The sequence below is a fragment of the Silene latifolia genome, chromosome 7 (genome assembly GCF_048544455.1).
Source record: "Silene latifolia isolate original U9 population chromosome 7, ASM4854445v1, whole genome shotgun sequence".
Lineage (NCBI taxonomy): Eukaryota > Viridiplantae > Streptophyta > Magnoliopsida > Caryophyllales > Caryophyllaceae > Silene > Silene latifolia.
The window spans coordinates 23,744,736-23,767,311 of NC_133532.1; the positions used below are offsets into that span (position 1 = coordinate 23,744,736).

Sequence of the window (22,576 nt, forward strand, 5' to 3'; positions counted from 1 at the left end):
AATGCCTAATAATGGCGATAAATATTTAAGTTAGATTGGATGCAGTTAGATCAATTAAGATTGTGGGTCAACTTCGGGTTTTTTGTTAGATGCAAGTTTGGTACGCTCAAGTCAATTGGGGCGAGTCAGTTTTATTAAGTTTAATTAAAGTTGAGAGCATTAGAGCATATTGTGAAAGCTTAAAGCTTATTTAATGTGATTTCTATACTTTAAAATTGAGTTAGCGACTTGACTTTCAATTTTATAAAAGAAAACATTGAGAGGGAAATTACAAGATATGTTCCCAAACAATATATGACTTGTAGCAAGCCTATATCAATGACTCAATCTAAAATATTCCAACAAACATGAACTAAGATAACCCAACCGATTGGTATGGAGCAAAATTCGTTATACATGAATAGAAACAACACAATGCGACCAATTTAGACGATTCGTAATAACCAAACCGATGACCTAAATTAATTACATCTGTAAAGCAACCTAATAACCTAAAAATAACTAAAAACTAGTTTTCTTGCCCGTGCGTTGCACGGATATTAAAATAATGTATGATAAATTTCACAATAAAATGGAATATAGACATATAGTACATCGTTCATGTCTAAGATTTTATGTATGCCGCATGACCAACAAATAATTCCCGTTAACATAATATTGACATAAGAATAAAAGAATGTCTGGTTAATAAAATACTTTTTTTAGGAAAATAAAACCAATATAAGTTTATATATATGATACTTGGACTGATAGTTTATAGAATTTGTTCATTAATACCATAGTCAACTCAATGATGTAACAAATATCCTTCTTTCGAATAACAACCATAATTTAATCATTGCTAGATCAAATTGTAATTACGTAAAATCATTTAGAGGTAGTTAGAATGTTATATCTCCCGGTGAAACTATAGAAGTACGTTTGAATGTGAACCAAATTCTAACACAATACTACATGGCTAGGGCTGTTTATGAAACCCCTCCCCTTCTCTCTATAGCAATAGTCTTGGCCCCTATCTTCTCATTTGAAACAAAATCTTTCACGCAACCTCTATTTTTGTTCCCTATTCACACACATGATCTAAAACAATCTCATCCCTTGAAAGATCGATCCTTGTCTCCGAAATTTATCTCAAATTTATCCAACCAAGTGAAAAACTAAACCCCTACTTCTAGTAAAATCCACCATCCAATGAAAACCAACCCTTGCTCTCGACAATGTGTTTTTTAGTAAGATAAAACCAATATGAAGTTTATATATATGATTCTTAGGACTCAGAGTTTTTAGATTTTATTCATTGATATTGTTTGTTTTTCAATTGGTCAAAAAAAACAATAATATCTACTTTGCATAATCAACTCAATGAGGCAAAAAATCTCCTTCTTTAGATTAACAACCATAATTTAATCAATGTTGGGTCAAATGGTAGTTACATAAAAACATTTAGAGGTAGTTAAATGTTATATCTCTCGGTCAAACTATAGACGTACCTTTGAATGTGAACCAAATTTCAACGCAATACTACATGGTTGAAATTTTACATTTATGACACCCTCTATAACAATAGTCTTGCCCCTCATCTTCTCATTTGAAACAAAATCCCTCACGCAGACCCCTATTTTTCTTCCCTATTCACACACATGATCTAAAACAATCTCAATCCTTCAAAAATCGATCCTTATCTTCGAAACTTCTCTCAAATTTATCCAACCAAGTGAAAAACTAAACCCCTACTTCTAGAAAAAACCACAATCCAATGGAAACTAACCCTTGTTCTCGACAATGTTGTTAGAATTAAAATTTTACTTTAATTTGGATTGATGGGGTCAAAATTAAGTTTATAAATATGATCTTTTGAGGTTTCTTGTTATTATTCATGGTACTTATATGTTTAATGCAAGCGATATTTTGCGGATAAATAACCTTATTTATTATCACTATCCTCGTTAAACTCATCTCGCTCCACAAATGCACCCTCCCTCCACCCCACTAATTTACCCGTAAAATAAAATATCGGCCATTGTGATTAGTTCTTACTACTTGAAATAACCTCCAATCCACTACCACTATCACTACCTTTATGCCACTTTTACATCTAAAAAGTCATAAATCACATTCACCTCTATGAAACACCAATCTGTACTCCAAATGATATGTATCCTCGTGTCCACAATTTATTATTTCATTTTGCATAAATAAATCTTACTACCTCCATCTTATTTTTATTGTTCTTTTTTTCTTCAAATTTTAGTAAGGAAAAACTTTAGTCAACCAACTCATCGCAATTAACCTCATTCCCACTCGAAACAACCTTTAGCCCACTACTTAATCCCTTCGGTTCACGCATAAAACGGTCTAAAATGCAAAGCTTTCATCTCTCTCTTGAAAATTCCATCTAACTAACAGAAAGCTAACCGCTACTTTCTGAACTTCGTCATTTTTACATCCCGTAAAGATCAAGTTGAACATGACAAAAAAAAATGCAGAAACTTAGGTTTTCTTTGATAATGACAAATTGAACATTTTTTTAGCATTTTGAGAGTTTTTACACTATTTAAATAACAAATGTGCTATTTTGAGTGTTGATCATCGACATATTAAAATAGTAGATTGTGGTGTAATTTCCTGTTTTACATTATGACCTTCAATTAGTATATTATAAGAAAATAAAAATTGAGTTTTTTTTTTATCTCTGAGGAAATTAAAGGTCAACCTTTATCTTTATCATATTTATAATTAATATTCTTCACTTAAAATATATAAATTTAAGCAAGTTCAAATAAGTTAGCTAAAAGTGATAAATCACAAATTGTACGAAGCAGTACAATCATTTTTTTAATTAATATGAAATAAATGTCATAAATTTCATGAGAATATTAATGCGGTAGAGAAATATAGAAGAGTTGGCAAGTACGTGACCCCCTTTTAGGTTTAAATTTTTTCATTTATTTTTATATTTTTGCCTAAAGGTGGTTAAAGCATCGTATTATGCATGACGAATATGTCTCACCCTTCCCCAATTCGTATCTCTCCCTAAATTATAGTGATAATGTGCCCAATTTACACAAAAGAAAATTTTATAGCATCAACAATAATTAGTTTGCTCCATATAATTGAATAGTACCATTTTTTTATGCATGCAAATTTGTCGAGGAAGAAAAGCTTGAGAGAGACGGTCTTCACTATGTTAAGGAAAGACTACTCTTACCCTTTTATGTGTTTATCATGACTTTTTTTTTTTAATGTTGATCGTTGCTTAAATTGAATTTGAACCTTATACATATTTCTATAATAAGTGTATCTAATTTATCTTCAAGCCTCATTAAAATCTATTTTATTACTCGTGGTATCATTTTTACTTTAAATTGTAAAACAATCGCACAATAAAGTTTTTCAAAACATTCACTCATTTGTCATAATATGATATTTCGATTCGCATATTAGCAGCAACTTTCTTTATCTTTTAATACTCCTTGAAAAATAGATATCAAACTTTGTACTTATCAATAATTTGTGAATATCTTATTTAAATTTTGATTAATATGCTTTTATATAATGACAAATGAATGATAAATGATATAATAATAAATTATCAATAGAAGTTGAAGTGTATTGTGAGGGAGATAACTTTAAAATTAGTAGGAGAAATACATATGACATTTGAAAAATAAACTTTGTATTATGTATAATTAAATATGACAATAGCAATAACAAAAGACGTAGGGGCATATTTCAGCGTTCATTTTACTCTTTACATGAGTAAATTCCATGTAGTACTTATTATGCATGCACATTTGTCACAACCGAGTTCGTCCTAGGACCTTTTAGCCTCATAATACCTCATTTTTTCATCGGAAGTTGTTATAAAATTGGATATTATAAATATATCAAAGGTTTTTTTCCTTCTAATTTAATAAAAAGTGAACAAATACTAATGAATATTTTTTTAATATTAATAAATTGTAGATAATTAATTTATTTCCTGTTTCTAATAATAAAATTATAAAATAATTAATTAATTCTCATTTCTAATAGGAAAATCATATTCCTAATTATAATAGAAAAAAATTAAATAATTATTATCTCCTAATTCTAATAGTATAATTAGGAAAAAAAAGCCTTAATGAATTGGTAATTTATTTCCTATTTCTAATAGGAAAATGATAAAATAATTAATTAATGCTCATTTCTAATAGAAAAATTATATTCCTAATTATAATGGAAAAATTGTAAATAATTAATTATCTCTTTATTATAATGCTAATAGTAGAATTATGAAAAAAAAGCCTTTCCTAATTCTAATAGTATAATTACGAAAAAAAAGCCTTAATAAATTGGTAATTTATTTCCTATTTCTAATAGGAAAATGATAATATAATTAATTAATTCTTATTTCTAATAGAAAAATTATATTCCTAATTATAATAGAAAAATTTTAAATAATTAATTATCTCCTAATTCTAATGCTAATAGTATAATTAGGAAAAAAAAGCCTCCTTTAGTTATATATATTGATTGATTGATTGATTGATTGATTGATTTGTAATTAAGTTTAACTAATCGAACCCAACTGAAATGATAAGTGGAAGTCTTAAACGAGTACTCTCAACTAGGGTTGTGCAGTGGGTAGGCCGGTGCAGGCTGGGGCGAGCTGGTGGTTCGTGGCCTAGGGCGGCGCTAAATAAGGGCGAACCCAGTCCGATCCATATAATATTTTTTTGTGTTTTTTCAATATTTTACCGAACCAAGCTGGACTGGGCACAAAAATCTGTGGAGAGGTGGGCTGGGCTAGGCTGACACACGAGCTAGCCAGGCTGGAAAATAACGGCCCACAAGTGCGGGCTAGGTCGAGCTGACCCGCACCATTTAACACCCCTACTCTCAACTAAAACTGACAAAAGGGTCAATCGGATCGGGCCGAGTCATCTCGGATTTGGGTCAGCTTTATGAAATTATTTGTGAATAATAATCAGCTTGTAACAAAAAACATTTGGGTCGTGTTTTAATAACTCGGGTCAAGTTTAAGTCTTGAGTTCAGGTGTCAGGTCTCAATTTTATCTATGAAGGACTCTGCTTCGTCCAGGAAATCCTGATTCTAAACCCAGATAATTTGTCTTCTCTCTGTGACCATAACTATGGAAGGTGTACTTGGTTATACCAAAGTCTCCACTTTTACAAAGATAATACCTCAAATTCACTGTAATTTCTACAAAATCCGTAAAATGAAGTTGAGGGTTTCTGCAAATTTGAGCAATGGTGATGACCCTTTACTCCAAGCAGCCATTAATGCTGCTACACTTCGTTTTCATGAGACCCTTCGTGAAAGTATTCTCCTTTCTTAATCTTTTTTCATTGCATTTTCATTCAGGCATTTCGTCGAACATTTGGTAGGTGTTAGGGTTCTCTGTTTGGATCAATTGGGTTCATGGAATTGGAAGGTTTAGTAGCTAGGAAAGTGGTTTTATATTTGTGTGGCGAATACCGGAGATTTCTGACTCTTGTTTCAACTGTTCTCAATTTCTTGCTTGGAGAGCTCAGATTGTAGTAATACATCACTCTTTCTGCAAAATGATGTAGTTAATTTAGAGTTGTTAGCATAATATTCACTCCGTCTCAATTATTTGTTTACCTTTTTCATTCTTTGCGAGAGATATTTTAATCAATGGTAAACATATGATTCGAATGGAGGGAGTATCAGCTAAGCTTTTTGCACCGTTTTTACGATAATGATCTGTTGATATGCGTTGAAAATGACGGTATAGTAGTGAAATAGAGTTTAAAAAGGCGAAGATTAAATATTCCTATTTTATATTGCTTAGGAGGGAACTAGTCTCTACTAGCACCAACCTCGTCTCAACACTGGTTCTTCCTATTGTTCGTTAAGGATGCTCAAATGAGCAAACATTCATTTTACGGAGCATTGATTGATTTAGAATGTTTCAATAGCTAAATGAAAACTTCTGCCTACCAGATGTTGGTCCACAAGGCTGTTTGTAAGTTGCATAAAATATTATAAGAAATGTTTGATTGTGGTTGGATATTCATGGTGAGATGAGCTTTTAATGAACATTTACAAAGCAATATAATGAATTTAACTCGCCAACTATGTTCTCATGAGTCATTAGACCTGTTCCAAACCTAGGCACAGAGGAAAATCGAATCGGAGGCATGTCAAGCCTGTAAATGTTCTTGTGTTGAAGTCCTGGAAAGTTCTTTATTCTAAATGTTGCATTAAGCATTCGTTTGTCTAGCCTGACTAGCTGTAGATCAATATGTGTCTACACTTTGCTATGTTTCTGTTACAAAACTCGTACTATCACACAATGCACTAAGAATTCTCACTGCAAGCCTAATATAAAATTTTCAGAGCCTCTTTTTCATGATCCTTATGTGGCCTGCTTTGTTTCTCCAAGTACATCAATCAATGATAATCAGAGTGCACACCCTTATTGCCTTGCTACCAGGTTCCTCGATGAAAAATTGCTCCAGATTTTGGGACATACCGATGAGCTGAAACAGGTATGGCCAGTTCGAAGTTGAGACACTTGCAGTTTTTGATAACCACAATTACCGCGTTTTGGAGCATTAAAAATATTTTGTAGGTTGTTTTGTTGACAGATGGTGCTGATACTCGTGCTTATAGGCTAACCTGGCCGAACTCCACTTTGATTTTTGACATATCAGCCGAAAAGATTTACAGTGAACTCTCTTCGAAGCTTAGAGGTGTGTGGTTATGTACTAGTCCTTAATGTGGTGACGCTTAAGGCGTCTGTTATATACTCCAGTTAACTAGGAATTAAGATATGTATTTTCCCTTCTACTCCGTAGAATTTGAACTCATCTTTCTTTTAGTTTTGTTTTTAAGTAAAGATGTGAGTGTAAAAGTTCTCGTAGTTCTCCTATATCTAGGTATAAAGAGGATGATTGATGGATGGTTGCATATCATCATCATATAATGGTTTGTTATTCTTATCAAAGAAAAAAAAAATCATACATGGTTCTTTATGCTGATTTCACTTGGTTCTAGAGATGATGGAATAGCGAAAAAATGGCTATCTAAATTAGTTACGTTTTATTTATTGTGAAGTTGTAGTCATTCCCTGCAGTTTCCATCACGGGTCATCCTGAAACAGTCTTTTGTGTTAACAATTTGTAAAGTTGCCTATATTTGAGACACTATTACCCCGCCACGTTTTACGGGAGCCCTTGAGTAGTTGAGGCAGTGGGGGTAACGTTGTCTGCTGATTTCACTGAATATGCATTTACTTTGGCCCTGAGTGACTGACTTCACGGATATTCTCACTTTTCACCAGAAACCATGCATAATCAGTTCTTTATTTAATAATATTGCTCCTTTGCTCTGCATTTACAAAAATTTCAAGATCTCATGATATAACTCTTCACCAATATTAGATGTGGGGGCTCAGATCACCAGAAACTGCTTATTGATTCATGTTCCAAAGGAATCTCCAAATGTTCAAGAAGCTTTACGTAAGAAAGGATTTAATGGCAACCGGCCAAGCATCTGGATCCTCCAGGTTGGTTTTAGGCTCTTAATATACGACCTTTGTGTGTACTTTGAAACATTATCGAATGAAGTAGAATAGCTCATTAAACAGGCTGTGCTTCTTGTGAGCAACAGTTGAACGAGACTCCATGTTACTCAGACTCGTTTAGAAGTATCCGACACGGGTATGTGTCCAAGTGTCGGACTCGGCTATTTTTATGAAAAATATGCATATTTTGGTTAAAAATGAGGTGTCCAAGTGTCATACCCATGTCCGAGTGTCGAGTGTCGGACACGGGTACGCGAGGGAATTAGAAGAGTCGGAGTAACATACATAGTGAACGACGCAGTTTTCAACGTAATTACTATAATAGCTCATTCAAATACAACCTCTTTGTGTTTCACAACACAGGGTGAGGCTACATACGTCCGATCCTGCTACCCCTGCTTAGACAGGAGCTAGTGTAATGGAGTTAGTTGTTGGTATTGTGTGTGTGTGTGTGTGAATATAATTTATCAGGTGTGCATTTGCTTGACAGGGATTGCCTTTGATGACACTGGCAAATTTTGAGAATGTTCTGTCGACTGTTGGCAGTTTGGCCATGAAGGGTTGTCTCCTAATAGGAGAAATCCCGGCAGAGTTAATAGAACCTTCCCATGAGGTTGAGGTATTAGCTCGTTCATGCCATGTTTTCTTTTCATTTATCTTTGACATTATTTTTGTCAGTGACCGTCTTTAATCTTGTTCCTCGGCAGGTCGGAGAATGGATACACAGGATTTTCATGAGCCATGGATTTCAGGTTAAAGTGTATGACCATGAACAAATTGCAAAAAATTTGGGTGCTGAGCTATTGAAAGAACCACCCAACAGCATACTCTTTGTGGCGGAGCATCTGCGATTTTCAGATGATCAGGTCTGTAAGATTTGTTGGACACTTATGTTTGCAGACATTTTCGAGTTTCTACCTTCAGGTTAATAAATGATACGTTTGGGTTGGGTCGGGTTATTTTTGGTATGTTTACCTTTGAGTGGGTTCGTGTCATCAATGCTTTAAGTGAGTGTGTAAACATAAGTGTAAACATAAGTATTGGGTTATTTAGGAGCAATGTCAGTTTGGGGCCAGCAAAATTAGAATCAGATTGAGTTGAATCGTGTTTTGGACTTTTGGCTCATGTTCGAGTTATTTGGTTGGGTATGGGCCAAATTCATCTCGAGTCAAATTCAGTTGGGATCAGTTTTAAAAAGTTTTAGTAGTGATATATTGTTGGTAGATTTTGTAGTCAAGCATAGGGCACGCATAACTACACCCTTTACATCTTCTTTCCGACCACCCACGTAGATAGATCTACACCACCCTTGCTTTTTTGGTGGATGGGTGCGAGGGTTTTGTGGTGGGGATCAAATTCAATGAATGAGAGAGGAAGTACTCCGTATTATATATACAATACGACCTGTAGGTGTTAGAAAACTATTTTTGCGGTAATTAGCCAAAGCCTATCATTGCAGATGGAGACATGGCGTTGGGAATTCCAGAGAGCTGAAGATGAGGGCGATGAACAAGGGTTTGAAGATCTTTAATTTTACTCGTATCTCTTTGTTTTCTGTGTACATTTTAAACTTTTGATCAGTTTGAGGTCAAAATTTTGATTCTATATCAAGAAATTTGCTCAGTTGATTTGTAGAAAAAAAGTTTTTTTTACTGTTCAAACTACTGTACCCGTTATGCTGCTCATTGCTATTATCTGCATTTCGCATTTATGATCCTCGTTTGATTTCAACTCAAGTAATTTTTCAAACATATTACTGTAATAGTTTTATACTCCCTTGGTCCTCCATCACAATTATTAGTTTACCTATGCTTTCGGCCCTTGAAAAAAGTATTGTAGATATTGTAATTGTATGACAAGCGGTCCAATATCAATGTGCATGATCAAATTACTCACCATAAGCATTTCCAAAATAGAAAGATAAATGAATGATAAAACCACCCAAATTGAAATAGGTGAATAGATGACCGAGATAGAGAGAATATAATGGTTTGAAAAATGTAGCAGCTATGAATAATAAGAGTACACATTTCGCTTGGGAAGAAAAATGGAGGGAGAAGGAAGAGAGTTCATAGTTCATTCAAAATATTTCTTTAAAAATAATCCGACTTGTAGAAGGGAAAGGAATGGATCCATTGAACTCCGTGGAAAGAAAAAAAAAAAGAGTCGAGACCTCCGTATTACTAATTTCCAGACCACTTCACTCGTAGCAATTAACAATGTTGACATACAAAATATACAAGCCCGAAACTGAACTAATGCTCGGGGAGTCGGAGCAGAACTCCTAGAACAAATCTGAAGTCAGAAAAACTCAGATTGCAACTTTCTGAGCTCTTACAATATGAAAGCTCATCAATACCGAAAAAAATAAATATTGAAAGCCTATGGACTTGTGCAACTCCAGAATCCCATGAACCTCAACCATCTGCTTCTCGATGATAAAAGAAGGTAAGACATACCATTAACTTTGAAAGCTAGCACACAACATCCACCATATGGGGGAATATTTGAAAAATGTTGGACAAAGTGACGAGACCTGCACAACCGATCAGGTTTTTTTATGTATCCAACGAAAGAGTAATAGAAACAGGTAACCTGTAGTAAGAAATGCAGTACCTAGATGGCTAGATCATTCACAAACAAACTACTGTAAAATGGGAAGAGAGGGACGCGGCCTGACAACATTCAACACGCCTCTTGCAGTTGCCTGTGTACCAAAAAATAAGGGAAAGGAAAAGAGACAAAAAAATGTCAGCAAACACGTAAATCTTGAAGATAATACGGAGTATCAATTAGGTCTATAATGAATATGGCTAAGAAAATAGTAATGCCTACATTTATGTAGATGACTGTTGTAGTGAGGAGCAAAAGTCAAATGTAAGTACGAACAAAAGGAGTTGAGAGAGGATGATTATAAATTTACCTCAAAAAAGGAGTTGAAATTCAAACGTAAAAGGAAACGTCTTAAGAAGGGGGCTCGCTGACTTCCGGCAAGCCGGCTGCTGCGTAATATAGTGTACAAGGAATTTGATTTTTTGTTAAATTCCTGAAATGTGAATTCAAGTCAATATTAGAGTGGACAAACTAAAGGGTCCTCATTTTTAGCACGGTGTCAACCATCACAAAACACACTTTTAGTATAGCAAGAAAAAGCATGCAAAAATTCAGTGGTTCAGCAAACGGTAGCAAACGGTAGAAAAATTCCATGTTTTTAAAGATCATGACTACAAGCAGAAAAACACAAGAGAAAAAAAAAAGTAGATTTACACTATCTATGTTGCTCTGAAATGTGAGACACGGAGTATTTGACATGGGCGTGTGCTCAAGTGACAGACTCCGGCTATATTTATGACAAATCCACATATTTTTGGCTTAAAATGAAGCATCTTGCCGTCCTAGTGTCATAGTCAATATCAAATGTCCAGGAAACATAGTAGTCCACGAGCCATGACTTCCACCAACGAAGAAGGATTCATCTAGGTGCACACTGGGTATCATTGCTATAAAAGTGCTTTTGAAGTTACCTCAGTTATATGATCCAGTTGAGCTGTATTCGGACTTTCTTGGTTTTCAAGGTTCCAACAGTATTGCAGACAGAGTTTCATTATACTGTCCAAAATTCTACACACAGAACCAATGTCCAAAAATGACTGAGAAATCAAGGCTGACAAATACCTGTAAAGATAGTAGAAGTACTTTAGGGAATTTTGGCCTCTAAAAACCTCACACCGTGCAAGCATACAATTTACTGAAATGTTTTTCAGTTATGATATAATCATCTACACAAAATTTAAGAGATGGTCACACTGCCAGGTGCTAACAACATTGAGAAGCCAGGTTAGAATAAAACACATTGTTCAGCTCTCTAATATAAATAATCCACTATCACGCAGCTACAACACGCAACCTTACTTGTAAGAAAGGGCCATCACCAAAATAATTTACTTACTCCTGATGAAAATTCACGAGTTCAGTAAAATCACGTGAATCTTGGATATGGTTTTGCAGCAAATTCCATTGAGATTCTATTACGTCCACCTGCAGAAAGAGACTCAAGAGAATTAAGTGGGAAAAGCAGAATAGAAACAACAAAAGAAGTAGCTAAGAGTAAAAAGAAACGGAAGTATGGTGGTACAATACTCCCACTTTTTATTCTATTAAGTACCCAAGTTGGATTCTCTAGCATATGCACCCAAATTTTACCATTTTAATCCAACCTTGAGTTAACACAGCTATGACACTTTAAATTTAAGGCTTGAAATGGTACTGAAATTCCAAGACTTCATCCAAAATTAGGTCACATTTGAATATTTATATATGAACAGACAGGCGTCTTGCAGATACAGGTATGGCTCAAAAACCGCCCCAATCCTCTAGTTGATAAATATCTTACACCGTATTATATATACATATAGTACCAACTGTTAGGCAAGTACGACAGTAATATAATTATTTCAGTTTAGACAAGAAAGACAAACCATACAAAATAGTTGAAAATAAGTTTCAAGTACCAGTGTACCGGATAAGGCAGGAACCATTTTTGCAGAATTAAACATTCTCTCTCTCCCTTCCCTATTCTTCTTTAAGGGGCATTTGGTTCAACAAAGGGAAAGGGAATGGAAACAAGAAAGGGAATGAAGGGGATTACCCCAAATATTCATACTTGTTTGGTGGTTGCTTAGGAAAGGGAATACATGAACCACCGACTTTCTTCAACACCATCATCAACCACCTCCTCCTGCCACAACCACCTCCCACCGACCCCGATGCTAGCACTTTGCTCGAGCCGCCACATCCCCGTTCGAAATTCCTCACCACCCACACAAACACCACCTAAAAACCCAAGGGAACCTCCCCCCGCCCCCTAAATCAACTCCCCCAGCCGATCTGGTGTTTTCATGGGCAGGGTAGGTGATTTGGGGGGTGGGGGGGAGGTTCCTTTGGGTTTTCGGGTGGTGTTTGTGTGGGTGGTGTGAAATTTCGAACGGGAGAGTGACAGCGGTTTGTACAAGTAGCAGGGTGGTGGTATCGCCGGCGACGGCATGGTGGGAATGTTGCCGGTGTGACGGTAGGCGTAGTGTAGTGACAGTTGGTGTCATGGTAGTTAGGGTGAGTGAGGGAAAAGGATTGACCCTAAGAGGGTGAGGGGAATGGATGTAAGGGAAGAAAACCGATTCCCTTTGTTTGTGTCAAACAAACATAAACAAAGGGAATCAGTATCTTTGATTCCTTTTCCCTTTCCTTTAGACCTTAACCAAATAACCCATTGTTTTATTAAAAATGTATCAGGTTTAATTTGGCTTCCTTATTCCTTTTTACATGCGTCTATGTTTTGTCCTTGAAACTTCATATGAGAAACACAACCTCTTCATCGCAAATGTGTAGATGTCATCTCTGTCTGGTGTCTTTTTGTCATGTCTTCCGCCATGCAACACGATGGTGTATAGACAACAAAGTGAAACTGAGAGCCCAAAACCACAGACAAGTAGTAGCAACACAGCTCATGAATGCCTTCTACAAGGAGAAACGAGTCGTGCAGAAGGCAACTCATCATCCAAAAACAAACACTTCAACAGTTGAAAGAAAATGATAAGTGGAGTCTCATTTTATCTATGTCAGGAGTCTTGACTTTTAAGTTGGACAGGATGACCAGAGAGTAAACGCCAAGTGCTTAAAGTGAATATTACTGTTTTGTCTTTTATGTTTATTTGGATGAATAAATTAATCAAACTCATGAAACAAAGTTGAGCAGCAAAAATATTGGTAAAAATCTATCTTAATGAAAGTGGCACTAGCCTCACTGGTGAACTGGACCACATTCATCATCAGAGCACTCATGGTTACAACAGCTATATCATCCCATATAATTACCCAAGCGTCTAATACAAAGACGTATACGGACTTTACCTTGAAATTAGCCAACTATTCCTCTTACATGCTTTTCAGAAAACCTATATATCACATTATTATTATTAAAACATCGCGCATTTGAATTGAATACCTGGATATAAAATTGAAGATTCCTAATCAGGAAGGCCATATGCTCTCTAACCCGCCACATTGGTCTAAAGCGTTGTCGTCGTTGCTGCAATGTTGAGCACTTTGCAGGATCGTTCCGATGCTCGGCAAAATCACTATGATCCTGATGCATCACTGAAGCCCATGATTTTTCTAACTCCATTTGGGTCCGCTTAAGCCGCAACAGATACTGGAATACACGGCAATATCTGCAAAGAAAGCAGTGACCTTTTACTGGAAGAAGAGTAAGGGCAATCTTATCTAACAGCCATAACGGCCAAAATCAAGCCATGAGCCCACAACACTAGCTATTTCCCTACAAAGATAAACAAAGAGCCCCAGTACGAAAAGAGAACCTCTTCATAATTGTATACATTTTTTCCTAATGATGTATCCTGAAACAAATAAAGGCTTACTTAGATAGCACTTCTTGTGAGAAGAACAACTGCAAGGGCCAATCAATAGAATATTCAAGTGTAATACCATCCCAGCCATCCAGGTCGGCTGCAGTACTTGATGAGGCAAGAAGAACTTTTGGTTTAGTAACATCAACTTGGGATGGATTTACAGCCGAAGGCATCCTACAGTGTGAAATACATCAATAAAAGGGTATAGGGTGAAACAGAGATACAGCACAGTGGACACCAACTAGCTAGCATATACAACAACAACAACAACATTACCCCAGTGCCAAAATGGCTCCCGCAAATTGCGGGGTAAGGGGGGGTCGGATGTACGCAGCCTTACCCTTGTGTTAGCAACACCAACTAGCTAGCATATAGTTAAACAAAATAGTTGTGATGGCATGGAAGAAAAATTGCTACTGAACTGAAGGGACAAAATTAAAGTTTTGAGAAAAGTCACACAAAGGCATTGATATATGATTGAAGATGAATATCTACATTTATATGGGTAATAAGTGGAATACAACCAGAAACCTAGTTTAACAATTACTCTGGGAAACTTAACAATAATGCCGTTTAATAGACAATTCTAGCCACTGTGACCAATCCCTTCATGGCCAGGGCAGTGAGAAGTGACAAAATTTTACACCTAATCTACCTACATTCTCTCAGAACAAAAATATGAAAGTAACCTATAATTAATAACAGCAGGGGGTCAGGGGGCATCACTTGGCCCCAAAATTAAGAAACGTATGATAAAGCATAGCAACTCAAATATCAATCAAATGATAGCGTAGGCAGAAGTATGCAGAAGTACTGGGTTAGAGGGCGTTTGGTTCGAATGACGGAAAGGGAAAGGGAATAAGAAAGGGAAAGGAAAGGAAAGGAAAAGAATTCCCTTATACTTGTCTTCTTGTTTGGTATGAAAATATATGGGATTTAAAACAGAAAAAATCAACCCCATAAAAAACCCCTCACCCCCTTAGTTTAAACAAACTACTATCATAAAGCATCAGCAAGTATTATGGATTTATGGTACAGGTCCTCACCTTAATGATACTCTAGAGAAGTATTTGTCATCATCACTAATTGTCTTCAAAGCAGCCTGCATTAAATAGAAACTCAATTTTCAACCTTTATCAATGGAAATCATAATAGAAGTTATCACGACAGACTCGTTGTTTAGTTTGAACTGCAATCAATTCAGTTCCAAACAAATAGCATAGTAACATTTGTATAGAGCCTACAGCACCTACATCTTTTCTGATACGTCATCTATTTTCTGTGAAAAAATCATGCCTTAATTCCTGATTGCAGCAGGAAATGACACTGACAGAAGAAATCTTTAGATTGATACTTTTACTATACCAGGACAGCTTCAATAGGAAAAAAAAAAAAAAAAGAGACTTTTAGAGTATGTTACTTCAACGCTACACTTTAACCAATCACTTCATTTTTTTTCATAAAAGCATCAAATATCAGCATCCTACACTTGTTGCGTGGTCTGAGTCAAATAGCTTTCAGAATATAACTATAAAATAAAATATTACGAGCCTTGATTTCACAATATGCTGTCCATATAGTGTTCCACATGAAACAGCCACTACCAAATTAAGGGTCCAACAGGTAACAGAAGGAAAAGTGGGTTAAACTATACCAGCTGGAACGGAACCAGAAGATCAGCTTCCGCCGTAGATTGGCGAGGAGGTAAACGCATCAACTGGCGACTTTCCTCAAGAAAGCACTGGCACAAAAATTAAAGCCTTAATTTTCCATAGTAGCAACTAGCAAGATGTGAAATCTTAAATTTTCCATATCTAACCTGGAAGAAATCTCCCTTGGCCAGCAGAAAATAGTCTTTAAGAGCCTTTAAATGTCCATTAAGATCAGCGCGAACAACTACAAGCTGCAATTATTATTAATCTTAGATGCATGCCCTAAAGGGTAAAGAAAATACTGCATAACGTACCTGCCATAAATGACTGGCTGCAATAGAACGAATGGAGTCAACAGCACACTCAAATGACCTCTTGTGAAATTCAGTTGAATCCTGCATATCAGAGTAAGAATCGGCTTATTAGTAGAAGAAAATACCAAAAAACACGGAGAGAATGTACAGTCTACATAAGCAAAAAACAAAAGGGTGCTAGACCTTCAAGTCCTGAAGCATTGTTTCGATTTTGTCTGCCTCAGATTGAGAAAGTAAATCTTCTCCGGGAGATTCTGAGTCATCGACACTGAGCTTGTTACTGACAGCTTCTGTGTCCTTTTGGAAGGAGAAGTGGCCACTGAATCTCTGGTTTTTGCGAGATTGTCTGGGAATTTTGTGATGATACAAGGAATCCTTCATAAAAAAGCCAGGGCTCGGATTTCGAAGAACCCTTATTGCTTTCCCAGCAAATAGAATAGATTCAGCAACTCGCATATGGATATATTCAGGAAGCATATCCTGCATTGCCATGTTATTCCCGTTATAGATATGTATAGGGAAGTCAGAATAGCTTAAAGAACAAGACTCCACATTGCTAAAATGGAAAGAATCGGTGTCTCATTTAAAAAATGACAAAATGTAAAAAGAGAAGAAAGGGGCTGCCCACTTCTCACAAAACTGCTGCTACAAACTTTTTTGTCTTTTAGTGGCAGGAGATAGAATGATAACGAGATAAGATCTGTCCGTTCTCTTATCAGAGATGCAAAAACATATAGTAAGAGCAGAAGTTCTTGTATATCAAAATACATAACCATATGACAAGACCGTCACTCATAATTGATAGCAGATCTATGGTGATCTAACTTCCTGTTAGAAACCGGAGATCTGATATCATAAAAACTAACTCCCTGCTACAAAATTATCTTAGAGCACCCTTGGGACACTAGTTTTGAATCTGGATACTTCTCATGTAAATAAACTAGCCTAATACATTCGAACAACTCTACCAAAATGTATTCATCTCATGCAAACTAGAGTAGCCTATACTGGAACGATCCCACCAAACCTTTTGGACACTAGTAACTGCAGTGGCAGAAAAAATAAATAGAGAGGACAAAATGCCATATCCCTTAGGTGCCGAACTAGAGAAGATACAATAAAAGGTAAATCATACGCCCTTCATTACAACTAAAAGCCACAATGAACAATCTCCTTCTCACTAAGAGAATCGAATAGGGCTTATTCAATAAATTTGAAGGAGTGTCATGGTACATCTGCAGTACCAAAAAAGCAAGCAAGAACTACAAAGGCAGTTATTTACAACTTACAAGGCTATACTCTAGGTTATATGAAACAATCCAATAAAATATTTAAGATTTGTTCCATATGCCAGAAAAGCTCACTTAGCATAACAAGAAGGGGAATAGAGGGCTCATAAAGCACTGCGGCTTTTTAAAATGTACAGGAAAAAGAACGCGAAAAACTTGCCCCTAGGCAGCTAGAAAAAACAGATTTGTTACAGGTATTTCCAAGTGTTACACAAATGATAAATTGATAATAACATATACGGAATATTGAAAGATACTTGAACAAACATCTATGGGCAGAGGTGAGCAATACCAAAGATATGTGAAATCCCAAGTGCCAGTTAACCAGCGATGAATCCCCTAGTTTTAAGCGTGTCATTTTTCTATGCATATCTGAATCTGGTAAGTCTTTCTCTGCTTTGCTGTCGTCCTGACTGAGACAAGCGGATAAATAAGCACATTGTACCAATAAAACTGGTGCTCAAACAACAACAGGGGTAACACGAGACTACCATAAAAAGTACAATGAAATATGTTGGGGGGGAGTGGGGAATTCAAACACAAAAAAGCACCGAAATCATAATATTAGAGAGAAAAACTGTGGCGAAGTTTTTTTCTGATGTTATTAAGAATTCACAACCCCAGCCATATAACAGGTCACGTACTCACGTATCCTGAATAGGTCTTGACAAATGAAGAGCTTCAGATCGCTCCCATCACTGCAATTCAAAGCAACCTAAACTGATATCTGATGATGCCCACAATTTTCCGTCTTAGCTAATTGAGACACCTAATCCTACTTGCAACCCCCACCCATTGCTCTTTCTTAGAATGCTAAAGAAGGAAATACTCACATACTTACGAGCACAGACAAACCAACTTAGTGCAGTTTTGGCCACAAAAACGATAACATATATATTTACTGGTTAAAAAATGCCACAGGACAAACAAAGGAAGTCGCTGTGAAGTTAATTTGACAAAAAAGAGGATCCTTGTAATCTAAAATTTTACATGGATACTGCAAAAAACTTGTCATAAAAAATAACAGCACATTTCAAAGTTAGCATTCCTTGAAAAGTTGTAGCTGGTCACAAAATATTGATGGATTGATTAGAAGCATAATAAAACACGGCTCACCAAGTGTCACTAGATTAGAAGCAATAGTCTGCAATACCATAAGAAACAAGTGTACTGGTAAGAAACTAGGTGATTTAATTAACAAACATAGCCAAGCCTCATGACAAAAGAAATGACCTATGAGAATAATAAGCATTAGATTACCTTCGAATAAAGAACTCATCATGAGGATCTTGGAGGATTCCATAAACCATCCAAGATGCAAGCTGATTATACATCACTTGATGCCCATGCCAAAGTAGCCTAATTAAGGGGATAGAAACACATCAATACAGATATAATATGACAACGAAAAATAGTCCCACAACCCATCAACATCAACAACAACATTAGTCAAGGGCTCATGCATATTGCGGGGTAAGGAGGGCTTAGATGTATATTGTCTACTTTGACAATAAAAAAAAAATTAAATTATTCAGTTTCCTATCTGCATTTTTCGTTTAAACTTTCTTGAACATAGAAGATTTTAGGTTGTTTAACACTAACTTATATTTTGGTGAAATCCCAACCTCTTGCAACTTCGTGGACATCTTTTACAACATAGGAAGAAAAATAAGTTCAGGAGAACAGGCACTAGATCATCAGTGCATTTTCCTCTAGGATGATGAACTTGTGTATAATAAAATAATAAATATTCCTCAAATCAGGCATAAAGAACCTTCTGACAGTTCGACGCATGTTCTCTTTTCAGTTTTCTAATTACAGAAGCATTAATACAAGACCAACTTGACCCACAAAATAGCATGAATTTATTATTATTAATATTTTGTTTAACTGACATGAAATTTTTCACTTTTCTCTTTCTATCTCTTTGAGGTTTACGATCACTCAGATACGGTTTTAAATGATGATTCATGTCTGCTGACTCTAAATCATTTTGGGATTAAGGCTATGATTTTGTTGTTGCTGTTGTTAACTGACATGAAATATTGACGTACTACTATTCATTACTGTGACAAAGGTAACTAAGAAGCATCTCCCACACACACACACACAGAAATAAATTAAAAATTACCTCTGCAAGCAGTTTTGTAGTTCAGGCACCCCACAGTGGCATCTTTTATGTAAAAGGTCAAGAAGTTTTCCTCCCCGAATATCATCACGCTCTACCTCCGAAATAAGTTCGTAAAGAGGAGGCAAAAGAACAAAAAACTGGGAAAGAAAAAACATTTAGTCACAGCCTTGAGGGTAAGTGGAAATAACATAGTACAAAAAATGGAAGACGACCATTCACAATTCTGCAGTGAAAAAAAATAAAAACACAGTGCTGACTAGATACTCCTCTGGGAAAGTTAAAAGACATCATAGATCCAACTATTGCTCCCAAACACGGTAGATTCAAGCTAATCAAACAACAACAAAAAGCAAAAAGTTGTCACTAGAATTTTATTTTAATCCAACTATCAGTCTTAATTTACCGAAAACAGTAATTCATCACTCATCCGTCATCACGACTAAGGAGCATCCAATTCGTCATCTAACATTAATCATCACAATGGTTCTTTTTTTTTTTAATCAAACAGAAACCAAGCATCAAACTACCTACTGATGAACTCAAAAAGGATAAAAAGAGGGGAAACATACCACAAAATTGCCAACTATATGGGTCTCTCAACTTTGCATCATTTATTCTATTTTTTCATTATTACCACTTGCACAAAAATATAATACTCCCTTCATCCCATTTATATTGTCTCTTTTCCTACTTAACTCATTCCAACTCAATTATCCTCTTTCTAGATTTAGTAATAAAAAAGAGTATACACGGAGATCGCCCATAGTTAAGAACTTGTAGCTAATACCCCCTCCATCACAGATACATTATCCCTTTTTTCTTCAATTTAGGGGAGGGGGTTAAAAATTGTAAAGTCCCGAAAAGAAAATCAGTACAGTAGAAATGGGATGGAGGGAGTAAACGAAACTCCACCCTTCCTTCACATTCTTCCCATTTTTCAAATTTATTCAAGCACGTATTTTTGAAAAATGGGAAGAACAATGTGAAATGCAATTTAGCACAAACTGGAATCATTTCAAGCTACTCCTCCCATTCAACTAGTTGTTACCTTTCAATAAAATACTCATCACAGAAGAATAAAACCATAAACAATAATTAGAATGGGAGGAGGTATGTATCATAAAAAACCGAGCTACAAATTAAATTACAAAGAGAAGACGGAAAACCTTATTAAGACCCTGAGTAACAGTCCCTAAAATAGGCAAATGATCAGCCAACAACTTCTGCTCAATCTGCAAAACGGCAGACCGATAAACCGAAAGAACTTCAACAACACCATTCGCAATCGCCCGTCGATACACACTCCGACTCTCTGGAAACTTGTTCACATCCTCTCCACTCCCTGACCTAATCCAGCTCAAATTCCGTGATTTTGTCGCAAACCGATCAAGCCCCCGGTAATAAAACCCTAACTTCACAATCCTCTCAATCACATCCCTAACAATTAACCCTAAATTACGTCAATTCTATAAATTAACCTCCAAAAAATCAAAAAAAAAAACGGAGAATTGAGAAATGAGGGAGTTACCGGTCGCTAGGGTGGATGAAGGAGAGGTCGGCGGCGATCTTGAAGGAGGGTGCGGCGGTGGAAGCGGTGGAGAGAGAAGGGAGGCCGAGGGAGTTACGGTGTTCGTCGTCGTCGACAATTAAATCGCCGGTGAAACCTAGTAATGCTAGTAATATTTCTTGTAACATTTTTTGTGTTGTTATTTTTGATTTGGAAGCGTGTGGGAGTTTTAGGCGGCAGAAAAAGTGTATGAATACTTGAGGGAGTGTGACCGCCTGAGTGTGTGCGGGAACTGGACTAGGCAGGGAAATGTGCGGGAAAAAAGAAAATTAAATTAAATTGGAAAATGAGTTGTCGTCATTTTTTGGCATCTCATTTCGACACAACTCTCTCACATATAATAAGTGGAATCCCTACAATAAATCGGTATATATGAGTTGGTGGTACCGAGATTGAATACCAGTCGTACAACTCGATGACACTTTATCATTATCCAAATAAATTTAAGTAGATTGGAAAAAAGAATCGTTCATTTAATATTTTGAGATAAAAATTGTAAAGCAAACTTCGTGATTAATCGTTTACATTTATGAGAGCATAATTACTTACTAGTTACTATTATGGATAGTATACTTTTTTTGGTTGATCAGGAGCATCCCTTGCTGACAGCTGGGCAATCGCTTTTGGGATACTTAAGGTTATTTAATGGGTAGACCCCTCCCAAATTTGGTTTTTTCATTCGGAAGAGTTATGAATCGAACCTCTATTACTTATTTAAAAGATGAGACTATGGGAGTCCCGGTCACTCACAAATCATACCAGCCAACTTTAATTGTGAACCGTATACACTTCAATTTACACCTAATGGAATTAAAATTTAATATTCGCACAATTTCACGTATTGTTTCTATTTGTTTGGTGAGATTAAATGAGTGGTGATAATACATCAGCTTTATTCGAATCAATTTGGAGTGGTGATGCATCAATTTTATTTGGTGACATTAAATGAGGGAGCTCCATTGATTTGTGTTTTAGTAAATAATAAACAATTTGACCTAATCTAGGTGTTTGGCAAATTCATAACATTTGGTTTGGATTTTATGCAAATGCTTTTAAATTCAAGTTAAAGTTAAGCTAAAATAAGCTCATTTGAAATTTATTACCCCTGTAATTTGCAAATATATTTGTGTGAGTATAGGTTGTACAACATCCATCATCTTCAATTCCTCATTATCGACTAATCTCTTTTATTTTCGATCATGTACAATTTATATTTCTTTTCTTGAAGTTGTGTTTAAAGTTTGCCAATTTGTTATGATTTTCTCAAATATTTAAAGTTTAAAAACTCTAAGAACACCAAAAATAAATTTGAAATTAAAAATCTTTATTTCACTTCACTAAATTGAGAATGAGAGATTTCAAATCAAATGTTGTTTGTCAAACACTATCTTATTTAATTGGATCAATTTTTAAGGAAGTTGTATATAGTTACATTTCAAATAATAATAAGAAAACAAAAAAAGGGACGTGCTAAATCCCGCGTACAATTTTACTGAATCCCGCACATTTTTACCTTTTATTCCAAATTTATCCCCTTCATTTCTCCCCCACCAAAATAGAAAATCAAAAACCCAAAAGTTAAGAAAACAAACCCTCCCATCGTCCTTCTCCCAACCCAAAAGTGATAAAATCCAATGACATT

General features: G+C 35.7%; 2 protein-coding genes across 4 annotated transcripts; one reads left to right on the forward strand and one right to left on the reverse strand.

Moving 5' to 3' along the window:
* Positions 1–5,046: 5,046 nt before the first annotated feature.
* On the forward strand, positions 5,047–9,268 carry LOC141591954 (O-methyltransferase 1, chloroplastic-like). Of its 3 annotated transcripts, none has more exons than XM_074412474.1 (7): positions 5,047–5,325; positions 6,368–6,519; positions 6,603–6,723; positions 7,414–7,538; positions 8,047–8,175; positions 8,264–8,480; positions 9,016–9,268. In XM_074412474.1, the coding sequence occupies exons 1-7, from the start codon at positions 5,136–5,138 to the stop codon at positions 9,048–9,050; spliced, it is 969 nt and encodes a 322-aa protein (XP_074268575.1). In that variant the 5' UTR covers positions 5,047–5,135; the 3' UTR covers positions 9,051–9,268. The 3 variants fall into 3 exon arrangements, with proteins under 3 accessions (XP_074268575.1, XP_074268577.1, XP_074268578.1); XM_074412476.1 differs by having other exon boundaries at positions 8,264–8,422; XM_074412477.1 differs by lacking the exon at positions 6,368–6,519 and having other exon boundaries at positions 6,619–6,723.
* Positions 9,269–9,543: 275 nt separating this feature from the next.
* Positions 9,544–21,174, reverse strand: LOC141591955 (gamma-tubulin complex component 4-like). The gene is made up of 17 exons (XM_074412478.1): positions 20,896–21,174; positions 20,534–20,804; positions 19,368–19,504; positions 18,497–18,595; positions 17,529–17,649; positions 16,131–16,427; positions 15,948–16,028; positions 15,801–15,884; positions 15,636–15,722; positions 15,028–15,083; positions 13,991–14,155; positions 13,558–13,783; positions 11,506–11,594; positions 11,081–11,231; positions 10,480–10,602; positions 10,173–10,263; positions 9,544–10,092 (listed from the first exon to the last, which is right to left on the reverse strand). The coding sequence occupies exons 1-16, from the start codon at positions 21,060–21,062 to the stop codon at positions 10,201–10,203; spliced, it is 2,217 nt and encodes a 738-aa protein (XP_074268579.1). The 5' UTR covers positions 21,063–21,174; the 3' UTR covers positions 9,544–10,092; positions 10,173–10,200.
* Between the last annotated feature and the right edge of the window lie 1,402 nt (positions 21,175–22,576).

Excerpts from the sequence above, each read along its gene's own strand:
- LOC141591955 (XM_074412478.1), bottom strand. The coding sequence starts at position 21,062 with ATGTTACAAGAAATATTACTAGCATTACTAGGTTTCACCGGCGATTTA. Across the intron at positions 15,885-15,947 it reads CAGCCAGTCATTTATGGCAG|CTTGTAGTTGTTCGCGCTGA; the intron begins GTACGTTATGCA and ends TAATAATTGCAG. Across the intron at positions 15,084-15,635 it reads TTCTGGTTCCGTTCCAGCTG|GCTGCTTTGAAGACAATTAG; the intron begins GTATAGTTTAAC and ends TATTTAATGCAG.
- LOC141591954 (XM_074412474.1), top strand. The coding sequence starts at position 5,136 with ATGGAAGGTGTACTTGGTTATACCAAAGTCTCCACTTTTACAAAGATA. Across the intron at positions 5,326-6,367 it reads TCATGAGACCCTTCGTGAAA|AGCCTCTTTTTCATGATCCT; the intron begins GTATTCTCCTTT and ends TAAAATTTTCAG. Across the intron at positions 8,481-9,015 it reads TTTCGAGTTTCTACCTTCAG|ATGGAGACATGGCGTTGGGA; the intron begins GTTAATAAATGA and ends CTATCATTGCAG.